Raw genomic sequence first — 13,136 nt, 5'->3', positions numbered from 1 at the left:
ACTATCAGCGAGGGATGAGTGCTATATTGGAGTATTTTTAACAAAAGAGAGAACTTGGCCGGAAAAGCAGTCTGCTATAAATGACTACTTCTGTTTGGGGAATTACCTGCCACACCCGAAAGCCCCCCTGTAGACTGAAACCTAGTCTTTCTGCTAACTCAGGTGGGCCTCCTGTTTTTATGTGCTAGTAAGAGTTCCTATGTACAGGTGAAAGACCCAAGGTACAACAGACCAACTCCATCCTAGACAGAGAAAACCAAAGCAAAGATTGTGCATGCCTTCCCACTCAGTAAGCAACCACCATGGGTGGTAAGAACTTGCCCTGCTACTTGAAAAACATAATCAGACTAATTTTTTATAATTAAGAAAATTCTTAATTTTTTGTAATTAAATTTTTATAATTGAAAATGGCTTGAAAGAGGGAGTCACAGAAATAGCAAATAGCTCTCACCTTGTTAACACAAAACAAAACAACTAGCAGCTGTGTGGTAACCCCTCTCCCCCCCAGCCCCCCCCCCAAAAAAAAAGCTGATATGACAGGAAACAATGGATCACAAGCGTTTTCAAAGTAGCCGGCCTCTGAAGAATGGGTGAGGCGTCCACACCCTCACTTTCCCGGTCCCGACACCACTGTGTCCTCATGTTCTTTTCTTCTGTGCAGCCTCTCTGGCTTCTGGTGCTGTTGTGCGTGGGCATTGGGACCTCATTGTGCAGCAGCATAGTGACACCACAGTTCAGCCACAACGCATCAGCAGACAGGGCATTTCTTTAATACGGTGTAGTCCTTCACATTGCAGGCCCCTGATGGGGATAGGAACTCCACAGGAAGACCAATAGAGTCAACTAACCCAGACCATTGGGGCTCTCAGAGTCTGAACCACCAACCAAAAATTTTACACAGGCTGGACCCAGGTCTCCCCGCACATATGTAGCAGATGTACAGCTTGGTCGTCATGTGAGTCCCAAACAACTAGAGCAGGAGCTGTTCCGAAGGCTGTTGCCTGTCTGTGGGATATGTTCTTCTAGCTGGGCTGCCTTGTCTGACCTCAGTGGGAGAGGCTAGCCTCACAGAGACTGAAGTGCCAGGGTAGAGGGATACCCAGGAACCCCCAGCCACTCAGAGGAGAAGGGGAGGGATGGAGGAATTGTGGGAGGGATTGACCAGGAGCAAGGCTGTGAGCAGGATGTAAAGTAGGGGTTAGTGGTGTCCTTTTGGACTTGTGGCCTATTTGATTGAAATAAAGCATGCTAATGTTGTGTTTCTGATGGTCTGGCGTCAGGAGTCCTGAGAAGGAGTGTGTGTTTTTACAGAGCTTCCACTTACTTTAGGACATTAGTGCATGCTCTGATAACTGAAACCATTAGTGCTGTTCCTGTCAGTGAAAGGACCGAACTCTCCCAGATGCCTTTACCTTGGCCCCTGCTTTAGGTGTATGTTTGCATCTACCTTGATGTGTTTTCATAACCCACCCCCCGAAAGATACAGCATCTTCTGTTAGCTTCAGTAGCTCCTCTTACATCTGTATGTGTGTGTGTGTGTGTGTGTGTGTGTGTGTGTGTGTGTGTGTGTGTGTGTGTGCTCGCGCTATAGGCAGGGTGAGACCTGGGGTCAGCAGAAATGTATGATAGCTTGTGAATACTGGAAACCTTTACTATACTGCAGTGGGTTCCCTAGCAGCCAGAAGCTTTGGTTTGATATAAAATTAAGTGACCTTCTTCTACAAACAGCTCTTATCATCTCCTTTTCAATTTATTACTAAGTAGCATGTAGGTAACTATATAGAGAAATATAGTTAAACTGTATTTTATATAGTTTATATATTATATATAATATACTCCTATATATTATATATAATATATTTTATATATTATATATCGAAAACTGTTCTCTTGAAAGGGTGAGGTCCCTGTCATTCAGAACAATAACACAAATAAAATCAGCTGCTGGGATCTCTCCATTGCAGTTTTAGTCACTTTGACAACTTGGCTTCATCTGTTCTCCCACCTTCTTCTTTCTGTCTGAAAATTTTAATTATTAAAAAACAAATTCATGTAGGCCTTTCTTGGTTGTCTTCCCTGCATTTTTATTGTTTAATTTGTTTTGGTGGAATGAGATGGCTGGCAGTCATGGAAGCTAGAAGTAAGATGCACCAAGTCTGAGAGTCCTGTGCTAGGTACTTCCCCCTATAGGCAACTGAGGGCACATTTCTGTTAATATGGTAATTGTAGCCATACAGCCTTGATCCCTGTAGCAAGTGGTAGTTGCATCTTCCATGATCCTCTGACAGCCTGGCAACTGTGTTCCTAAGCCCCATCTTCCAGATGAGACGCGGTGATGTACCTAGAGTGTACATGTAGTGAGCAGTCAGATTTCCAGAAGCCAGATTCAGGCTCTCCTTGTGATCATCTGTCCTTTATCTGCTGTCCGTTTGCTGTTGCCAATTGCCTTCATTGTATAAATTTCTAACTACAGTGGCTCAGAGGAATCTATTTGTCCTGTTCTTGTCTGATTATTATTATTACTATCATTATTATTACTATTATACAGAATCTTGCCATGTCACCCTGCAATCTCTCTGCCTCAGTCTCTTATGAGTTAGAATGAAGAGTGTATACCACAATACCCAACTTCCTATACCAAAGTCTACAAGTTTCAACTGGATTAATTTTTTTTCTATATAATGTAAGGAAAAAGATAACTTACTTACGAAAGAATTCTTTATCCAACCAGCTAATCCTTTTATATATTGAATATCTAACTTCCAGAAAAGGTTTGTATTATGGAAAAAGCTGTTTGTGTCTCTGTATGTGTGCATATGTGTGGTAAATTTTTCAAAGTTCTAAACTATTAACTAATAAAACAAATACATGTCCGTTTAAGGTCTTTTGTGTTAATAGATAGCTTTCTTGGTTGGTTGGTTGGTTGGTTGGTTGGTTGGTTTGGTATTCATAGAAATAACTGGGGTTTAGATTTTTTTGTTTGGATTAGAATTTCAGTCCCATATCTCAGGCTGATCTTGGCTATAGAATACTTGTGCCTCAACCTCCTTGAGTGCTGAGATCATAGCATGAACCACCATGTCTAGCTAATAATAAGTTTCTGTTTACTCCCATCTAAGTGATGTACTTTCACAGTAAGTGGGCACATCCCCCCTAATGATCTCATAGATATAACAGAAGCCTGAGTCCAGGTACTGTGCTCTCAAACATGGATCTTCATTACAAATAAGAAAGGCAGAAGAGCCAGGCAGTGGTGGCGCATGCCTGTAATCCCAGCACTAGGGAGGCAGAAGCAGGAGGATTTCTGAGTTCAAGGCCAGCCTGGTCTACAGAGTTAGTTCCAGGACAGCCAGGGCTATACAAAGAAACCCTGTCTCGAAAAAGAAAAAAAAAAAATCACCCCCCCCCCAAAAAAAGAAAGAAAGGCAGAAGATCAGAACCATGTGCCCATTGTCCCATGACCTTCTCAAGAATATTCCTAAAAGCCTAGAGACTTCTGACAAGTGGAGAGTAGTACCAAGGGCTACCAGTGGCGCTAAGGAGACAGGCCTTCTAGCTTGGCATGCTGCCATTGTCTGGAAATTGGTAATTTTTAGAAAGCGATAAATGCATGCTAGGTTCTCAGTTTATAGCATCTGTCACAGTTGCACAAGCAGAGTGACTTGTTTTGTTACTAAAGCCAGAGTTTTGCCTCCCAGAAATAATAGTAGGGCTCAGATGAGGCAATCAGAGCTCAATCTGGAATTGGACAGTTAATTGGGCTGAGGTGTGTGTGTGTGTGTGTGTGTGTGTGTGTGTGTGTGTGTCTGTGTGTGTCTGTGTGTGTCTGTCTGTCTGTGTGTCTGTCTGTCTGTCTGTCTGTCTGTAACGGGGACCCCGATTTTATGACCCACAGGGACTCATTCATAAATGCCTTCAGGATAGTAGCTCTATGAAAAGAAGGTCAAAAGTTTTAAATCTGCAGTTTGCCAACTTAATGTTACATAATTTAAAACTGAATAAGTCACGGGCTAAATAATTACCATCTTTTAGAAAGGTAATTAAAGAGAATCAAAGTAGAGTAGATGTTGCCAAGTGGACTCCCTGAGAGAAAACCTGTCTTCTTGCTCTGTCTCCCCTCTCTCCCCAAGCTTGCCAAAATGAATCCCCGTTCTTTTTTCTACATAGCTTGCTAATTTAGCAATCATGCCACCCAAGCACAGTGCCCATTTCTAATTGCATTATTACATTACTACTAACTTAATGCTTTACCTGGTAATGGACTCCCTCAAACCCATGACATGATTATCAGTGCTGAACTATGGAAGTGTTCTCTCAACAGCAGTACCTCTGGCCCCACAGCCAGCGAACATGTTTCCACTGTAAGCTGGAATCAATACAATAAGAAATGAAGTGTGCCTACTTTACATATGGAACAAAGCATTGATTCCTTGTCTAGGTAAAGTTTATTATCCTCCATTATTCAAGAGCATTCCTTCAACACAACAGAGAGCACTACATCTATGTAGTGCTTATGTAACATATACAGTGTAGTGAATTTTCACAAAATAAATACAGTTTGTAAAGCTGCTCCCAAATTTAACAGCATAATGCTTTAAAAGGAAGCAGAGTTAGTTTCTGGGTTTGTTCTATGTATACCTATATTTTTCAAATGTTTCATAATTATATAATAGGAACATTGATTTTTTAATGTTTATTTTTTAATTTATGCATACAAATGTTTTGCTGGCATCAGTGTGTGTGTGCGCTGTTGTATCTGCTGTCTGTTGCCTGCAGAGGTCAGAAGAGAGGTCAGAAGAGAGTATTGGAACCCCTGGAACTGGAACTGGAACTGGAACTGGAGTTACAGATGTTTGTGAACCACCATGTGGGTTCTGGGAGCTAGTGCTCTTCATCACTGAGCCATCTCTCCAGTCCCTGGAATGTTTACACACACGCACACGCACATACGTATACACATTCAATTTGTGTACTCTCTTTTTAGGAAGAATTTATTTCTACTCAGGGATCTTCTTACATCTAAATCTAATGATAGTCTTGTAAATCAGGGGCTAATTGCCAAAAAAGGTCTTGAGCTGTTATCTTTTACTACCTATCCTAGTAAAATGATCTGTTGGTGATGTGAATTGGTTATTGACCATGAACAGTCAAACCAGGTGGTCCTTTGAGGACTTGTTCAGAAGGTTTAATATATCTTTGACTTACATATTGACTAACAGGTAGTTTGGAAATAGTATAGCCTTGTTGTGATTAATAAAAATGATTATCTCTTGGTTCCATGTCTGAGCCCCTCCATTACCTTCTCTTTGCCATTTGACATCTGTTGCTTACAGCCCAAACTTTTTCTTTACTTCTTTAGATCGTGAACCTTATAGAGGAAACTGGACACTTTCATATTACGAATACAACATTTGATTTTGATCTTTGCTCGCTGGACAAAACTACAGTCCGTAAATTACAGAGTTACCTGGAAACATCTGGAACATCCTGAGGATACAACAGCTGGACGCATCAAAAACTATTTTTTTTTTTGGTTGTGATTTTTTTTTGTTGTTGTTGTTTATATGAAAACACTCGGAATGATACAACCAAAAGGGAAAAAAATAAAAATGAAACAACCTTCAGCTTTATTTTTCTTTAAAGCCAGTCATCATCTCTTGATAAAGGAGAGGTTACCTAAACCAGCCTCAGCGGACACTCCTCTGCAAGGAAATCCCCAGGAAGAATTAGCCTGGATAGCCTTGAAAACAAGCAGACACAACACAAGAAAACTTAAAAGAATGTGTATGGTACCGTGGATCTTTCTGTGGTGGTTCATTCCACAGGACGAATGCATATTCAACACACTGCCTTATTACATAACTGATCTATTTATTACCACATACAGATAAAGTTGTGAGGGAATGACACCACCAGACGTCCTAAATACTCGGTCCCGCGGATGCTCTTTCAATGCAGCGCCCTTGCCGTCCCAAGCCCAGTGACCTTATTCGTATACTGTGCCACTTTCCACCAACTCTTCCCAGGTCCTTTAACTTGTTGCAGTCTATGGTTTCCATCTTTGTTTTCCCAGTTCCAGGACATAGTTACCAACTGGGGGGACCAAATAGCCACCTTGATTTTCTTCCTTGTGGTCTTCTTTCCTAAAGGTTGAGGCCCAGTCCTTGGCTGTATCCATGTAATGATCTTGGACATGGTAGATGTACCAAATAGGATCATTTGAATTGCTGTCTAGCCTTAGTCAATAAACCTGTAGGACTTTGAACAAAAGTGTCCCTGTGATGTCCACAGCCCAGCAGTGCCGAGCTGTCACCAACACTCGTGTCTCTATTTTACTGTTGCAATATTAGGTGAATATGGAGGTAAAGGCATTCCACAGACTCAGCATCTTAAATGGGATTCGGGTCCTGTTTTCTAAAACAGCAGTGTAGATGTTCTTAATTTGAATCTATTTATTAGTGAGCATTTCACTTGTCTCCCGCAGCCAGTGTGGTACTCATTTCTTCTTAAAAACAAAACAAAAACAGGACTCAGAATTTTTTTGTTTGTTTGTTTGTTCTCATACGACTCTCTTAGACGATTTTATTTTTGAAAAATTAAAACCTTTCTTTGGGGAAAAATTCTTGGTTATTCTGCCATGAGAGACTATGTATTCACTTGTAGATTTGGTAACTTTGTATCTGTGTAGTCTCTTGCTGATGTGTCCAGAAGGATTTCCTGTATAGGTGAAAGGTAAAGGTGGTTGGGAGGGGGGAGTTTCTTGTCCTTGTTGTACCTTTGTTTTGAAACTAGAAATCTGTCCTGTGGCATGCAAAAGAAGGCAAATTATTTTCAAAAGAAAAAAGAAAAAAAAAACCCAAAGGACTTTGGTGTCATTTTTCTACAGTCTCTGTAGTAGAGGAATTCAGAGTTAGGACAGCCAACTTTCCAAGTTGTTACCAGAGCTCAACTGAAAAGAAAAGGAATGAAGAAGACTTCTGGATCCAAAGCCTTAAGAGAGTCTACGTGTGCTAACAGCCTAGTGTCCCCCACATCTGTTCCCACAACAGATGCTGTCCTTTCATTCAGAGATTAACTAGTGTCTGTACAGAAAATGGTCTTCCGGACCCGTTCTTTCAAGCGGTGATGTAAATGCAGATTAATAATGGAGTGGTTTCTGCATTTTAAAAAGGAGATTTTTTTACACTGTTTCTTTCTATCCAAAGAAACTATTTTTTTTCTTTTTTAAAAAAAAAATGATAAAACAGCCATGGTCTTTGTAGATTGCGTTCCTGCAGTGTCCTCCTCGAGGAGCAGGATCCACATTTTCAAGAATGTCCTGACTCCTCGTGACGATGGGCATGAGCCGTACTTGAAGCATTTGGTGTGTAGTCCTCTTCTTGGTGTGCAGTTGCATAGATACGTATCCTGTCATTTTGGACAGTAGGTGGTTGGTGAACGGTGTGTTTTTAGTTGTGTTTCATTTCTAACTTCACAGGTGAAAAGAGACAATGTTTCAACATTCAGAAACCTTTTTAAATTTCTATCTGCAATTCCACATACTCTCATTAAACTAAAAAAGTAAGTGGTTTAACTAATGTTTCTGTATAATTTAATGAGAAGCAATGCAGTTTGGGCCATTTTTATTTTTATAACCAAATTGAGTGATGAAATATATGCTTTGGCTTCTTTTATTCCTAAAGTTACAAAACCCAAGAAACTAAGATAAGAAAGTATCCCCCCTCTTCATGCCCAAAGAAATAAAATTTAAGAGAGGGGTAAGAAGAAAGGCAGCTATTGTAATGATAACATTAGAGCTAGAAAAATTAGCTAATGCAGATGTCTTCAGTATATCATGAAATGTAAGTTTGTACATGGGTAACAAAATTCAGAACAACTAACTTCTTACCTGGACAGCAAAATTTCCTGTAAACGTTTCCTGGCAGGCTAAGAGTCATGCTGTAGAGTCAGTCTTTCAAATGGTCCTCCTGCTCTTAGCACATGATCTGAAAATACAGAAGTCATGAATTCCCTTCAGCTCCACTCAAAGAATGTGCCACATTTCTCTAGCAGCAGACCACTCCTGCCACATCTATGTACACTCACTCTTGGACCCTGTTAAGAATATTTTGACACATGTGTACCCTAACAGTGGCTTTGGGGTTTTAAGCACAAAGAGGGAATGGCAGGGTTTAACTTCTTTAGTGTGTGTATATATTAAATAAATAAATAAATAAATAAATAAATAGGTGTTTCAAATAAAATTAATTGGGTGAATGTGAATATGTTTTGAACCAGCAAGAGTATGATAAACTATCATTAAATTTTTTTCTTCTAAAAACTATATGTACAGACCACACACACACACACACACATTAACTTTTGATTTTGTGTGTAGTGTGTGGAGGGCTCCTTCTGTTGAAGGATACAATGATCATGTTAGTGAAAATGTATACAGTTACTTCATATTGTCACCGTACTCTGCCCCCTTTTTTAGGTAGCAGAACATCTGTGTCAAGATTAGGGAGAACATTAAAAAAAAATCAGATGAGTTTCAGATGAAAAACATTTTAAAAATTGCAACAAAATCTCTGATCTGAATAATTACCTGTTTTGAGGAAAGGGCCAATAAATTTGGGGGGATTTATTTTTCCTTTATCAAGACCAATTTTTGCTAATCCCTTTTGTAGTCCAACCTAATCCTAAAAACAACAGTTATTAGGCCTGCATAACATCCCATTACCATATCAAGCCCTACAAATGTAATTAACACACTTGTTTAAGAGCGGTTTAATTCTTAAATGCTTTAACTCTACCTATTTAATGAGTTGGTTGTTCAATGTTGAAATGGTCAATGTCTGTGTTTGGTGGCTTGTGTTCATTTTTCTCACTGTGGAAGTGGTCAGCTCTAGAGTAATTTGCTGTATGCTTATTACTTTCCACCTTTAGTGTTTTGTGTACCAATGCTATGTATTCCTATATTTATATATATATATATACATATATTATCAGAATGATCTTGCTCTGGACTGTTGTTCTCAAACTATGGCTATGATGTAGAGATGACAACGGCTGCTGGGAATGTGGTGGAATCAATTCCCACGGTGCAGGTTAATCATGGGCTGGAAGATCTTTCAACCTCATCTGTTTTCTATGATGCTTTTTGTTATGTAGGCACTGCCATCCTGAATCTACCTTGTAAAGATGCAGTCAATTTCAAAGGAAGACAAAGCCACTGCTGTCTGTACACTGTAAATATGTATTTTGGCACTTGTACTCCAGTATTCTGAAAGCAGAGCTATGATGGAAATGCTGACAGATCTTTGATGGTGGCCAAAGCTACCCTACAAAAATAAATTAAGTAAAAATGTATTCTGAGATTAGCAGTGCAAGGCCAACATGTTTTACAAATCTGTCAGTATCTTTCTAATGGAGTGTGTATGTGTAGTTATGTTGAAAGATACACTGTGTATGTGTGTACATGCTTTTATGTGAACTACAAGGCACATAGAAAATGTATTTCCCATCTCTAAATCCCATGTGGAAATGTTAAGTACAGATGGACAGAAATAGGTGTTTTACTTAAATTCATACCCAATCTATTGTGACTCCTTTATTTTTTTAATCTTTACAATGTATAGTCTTACAGATTTGTTTGCTCAGTCTAGCATTGCATAAGGGGCAACAAGCCCTTAGCCTTTCCTCATAAAAAGATGCTGTTTCTAAAGAAGAATTGAGAGATTGGAGGCTCCTAGAGAGTGGACCATGTCCCCCAAACCACCTGAGTACAGAAGCCATCCTTTGCCTTTGAGTACTCAGTCCCTAAGTCTGTTTCCTTTGTCTGGAAACCAGCACATAATTTAAGCTCTATGATGACTAATCAAGAAACAGCAGGCACAGTCTTAGAATAAACTGAATTATTTATGCATAGGTTTTTTTTTCCATTTTCACTATTCTGTTGGAAGATGCTTTTATAAACCAAACTATACTAAAGGTAGACAAAGTCAGTTCACAAATTCTAGCATGTATTTAGCATGAAGAATCTTCCTCTGGTTAGACCAGAGGCACACAACTCCAGGGCAGAGTATAATGCAGTGTTTAACAAATAACCAAGGAACTAAATGTGATATTCTTCTTAGAAGCAAAAAAAAAAAAAAATCTCCTACTAGATTTTAGAAGCTGGCCTACTCTTCATTCTGGCTGACAAGCCATTTAGAGGATTATTATGGACTGCATTGGATCTCATCAACTGGCAACTATTCATAGGTGTGGAAGCCTCAGTCCGAGATAGGCTGACTTGACAGCAACATTGTTGAACACTCCTGAAGTGTACTAACTTCTTCTGGCATGGATAGACATTTGTCTATTTTGAAGTAATAGCTTTGTGTCTTCCCCAGTGTGGAGAAAAAGGAAGGTGCTGTAGATGGCTCCTGGACTGTCCCAAAGACTCATTGAGAATGTGCTATGCCATAGAGTGGCTCAGTGTGCCTGTTCATTTGTCCCAGAGCTGTACTCCATTTGGGTAGACAAAGATCCCGAGATGAGGTTGGAAGATCAAGGCCTACCCCTGCAGCTGGTAATTCAGAGACAGACTGTCCAGAGCTAGTGCCCTTTGTTTTGTTTATTAAGAGCAAAGCAGTTAAAGGTAGTTTATTGGTTTTCTTGGCAGGATACCACCCAAAGAGAAAATGCTGAGCACATTTCAGTGTGTTACTTTCTCTGCCACATAACAGTATCCACACCTTCCTGTTTATGCAGTCCCCTTCTTGAGAGGCACTTCTGTCTTCCCCAAAAGTTTTTAAATTGCCCTTGAATCTTAACTTGGTTCTCTTGGTCTTAATTTCCCTTTAATTAAAGCAGTGTAACCAATATGGTCTCAAGAGCTAGCCAAAGAATACATGGCAAAACCTAAAATCATTCCCATGATTGTAAGTGGGCCCTGTGGCTGTTCTAAACCACACCCTGGATGGAAACGCTTTTTGATTCCACTTGTATAATAATGGGAGTGATTACTGGGGCCCTGGGCAGGCTGCACAGAATAGGTGGCTAGGACCAGTGAGAGCCATGGAGCACAGGCAAAGCCACTTGCTCATTTCCCCTGGTAACCATGGCTTCTACACAGCATGCAGCCCCCACCACAAAGTTCTGCACATTTCAAAGGGTAGGAAAGGATAAATCCAGGTCATTAAAGGGAAATAATCAAAGCTATTGAAAAGATAAAACAAATGAGACACACCAACAGGGCTGTCTGTGCGAGTAATAAGGATGAAATGCTGATACTGATTTCTAAGCAGAGCCGCATTCCTCACACATGTGGTTTGTGTATCTGCATCTGAGTGGGTGGTCTGGGCAGAAGTGCTAAATGCGGCAAGATGGCTTAGTCTCTGAGCAGTGGAGGGAAGCTTTGAGACAGGCACAGCCCGCCGCATCTGCAGTCCCTGTAACATAAAGAAGCGTTCCCTCTGCTCTGTTCCAGGAGAGAAAGTTTGAAAGTGGTGTTTTAATTAAAGTGAGACTGTACAGAGTCTTTCAAAGGGTAAGAGAGAGAGAGAGTATGTGTGTGTGCAAGTGTGAGAGTGTGAGTGAGTGAATGTGTGTGGTATTGGATGAGTGAGAGTGGGTGTACCCGAGCACCCCTGCCCTGGCACAACTCTAAGGGCGGCATCTGTGACATGAACCTTAATTTCTCCATTTATTCTTCTGTACCCCTGGGTGGTGGCACGTCTTGAAAATTTTGAGTAACACCTTGATTTAGATAAGACAGACTACAGTTTTACGCTAAAGGTACATTTGTGGTCCTCAAGAACCAAAAGGAGATGGACTTGCCCCCAACAGATGCCAAGGAAACCTCAGTCTAAGGCAGGTTCTTGAAAGGACTGACCCTCCTGGACTCGGGAAACATATCCAACAATAGCTTTGACAGTCATTAATCATTCCAATTGGATCACTTCCCAAACATCCCTCAGAATTCCTAGGTATTTGGGTTTTTATTTTGATTTTCATGAAAATTATTATTTTCCAAATTTCAAACTACTGGCTTTCCAGGGCCTGGAACAACTTTAACACAATCTAGGTACCAGTGATATTACACGGAAAGGTGTGAGCATTTGGTAAAGAAATTTTATATTTAATAATTTTGGGGAAACTACCCAATAGTTAAACCCCTTGAAAGCTCACTACTTGCTGGTCCATCAAATCTCTGGGAGTCACATGCCCCCATGGAACTTGTTGGATCGCAGAACAGCATTTCCAGACATATACAACTCAACAATAGACAAATAGGTGATTGATAGATGTTTTGCTTTTAAGGGAAAACTTCCTTGGTCAAAACCATTTTTAACTATATTCTTCACAACTCATTTACAACTCAGTTTGGAATGGTAGTGGTTGAAAAGACAACATAGCAGTGGATACTTTCAAAAGTAGATGCCTGCACCCAATAGCCACTTATATTATTCAAAATTGAGACATTTTTAGAGTAAAGGGTGTATATATAATCATCCTAAGACAGACAAGTAAACTGAAGCTCTTCCACAAACCTGAATACCTGTGCCAAGGAATGCACTTTGAAATAGGATAAACTGAATTATGCCTCTGGGTTTCTCTGTCCTTTTGGAATGTGTATGAGAAAAGGGGGATCCTATAGGAAATAAAATACCTTTTTCACCTGCTGCCAACTTCATGATTGACATCCCTGTGACAAATATTAAGAGAGCATCACAAATTTACTAAACCTTTACATGGCATGGAAGTCCTCAGAAGTAACCCACAGACCCAGAGAAAATTTTATTATGATGATTATATTTGAAGAGTAGACAGTTGTATAGAAGGGAGACTGAACACCAAGTGGGTTATTCCTAATAGCAATGAACCGAGGGGAACTTAGCAAGACCTTCTAATTCATATACCTCGTGTCCTCCAGCTATTGGCCAGTATCGCTCTGGAACTGTATGTAGTCTTACAATCCACTTTTAAGAGAGCGCTTTTTATTACCATGCTTCAGGAGAGAAAGACCAGGATGAAGTCAAAGTGATCCTTTGCTTCTGTTATTTGGAATACCTGATATGACAACGTGTCTCATTTGCAGGTAAGGCCTTCTGAAACCCAGCTGCCCTCTATGTGATAACTTAGAGTGTCTCTCTCACAGTTAAGGGTCC

General features: G+C 40.1%; 1 protein-coding gene across 8 annotated transcripts in view; it reads left to right on the top strand.

Annotated features, from left to right (window-relative positions):
* Positions 1 to 9,581, top strand: part of Mllt3 (myeloid/lymphoid or mixed-lineage leukemia; translocated to, 3) — a 263,483-nt gene extending 253,902 nt beyond the window's left edge. For all 8 annotated transcript variants that reach the window (NM_027326.3, XM_030253771.1, XM_030253772.1 and 5 more), the window contains one exon: positions 5,360 to 9,581. In NM_027326.3, the coding sequence (NP_081602.3) occupies positions 5,360 to 5,491 (132 nt within the window). In that variant the 3' untranslated portion in view covers positions 5,492 to 9,581. The remainder of the gene's footprint in view (positions 1 to 5,359) is intronic.
* Positions 9,582 to 13,136: the final 3,555 nt, after the last annotated feature.

This window comes from Mus musculus, chromosome 4, assembly GCF_000001635.26.
Source record: "Mus musculus strain C57BL/6J chromosome 4, GRCm38.p6 C57BL/6J".
Taxonomy (NCBI): domain Eukaryota; kingdom Metazoa; phylum Chordata; class Mammalia; order Rodentia; family Muridae; genus Mus; species Mus musculus.
This window is presented reverse-complemented; position numbering and strand designations above follow the sequence as displayed.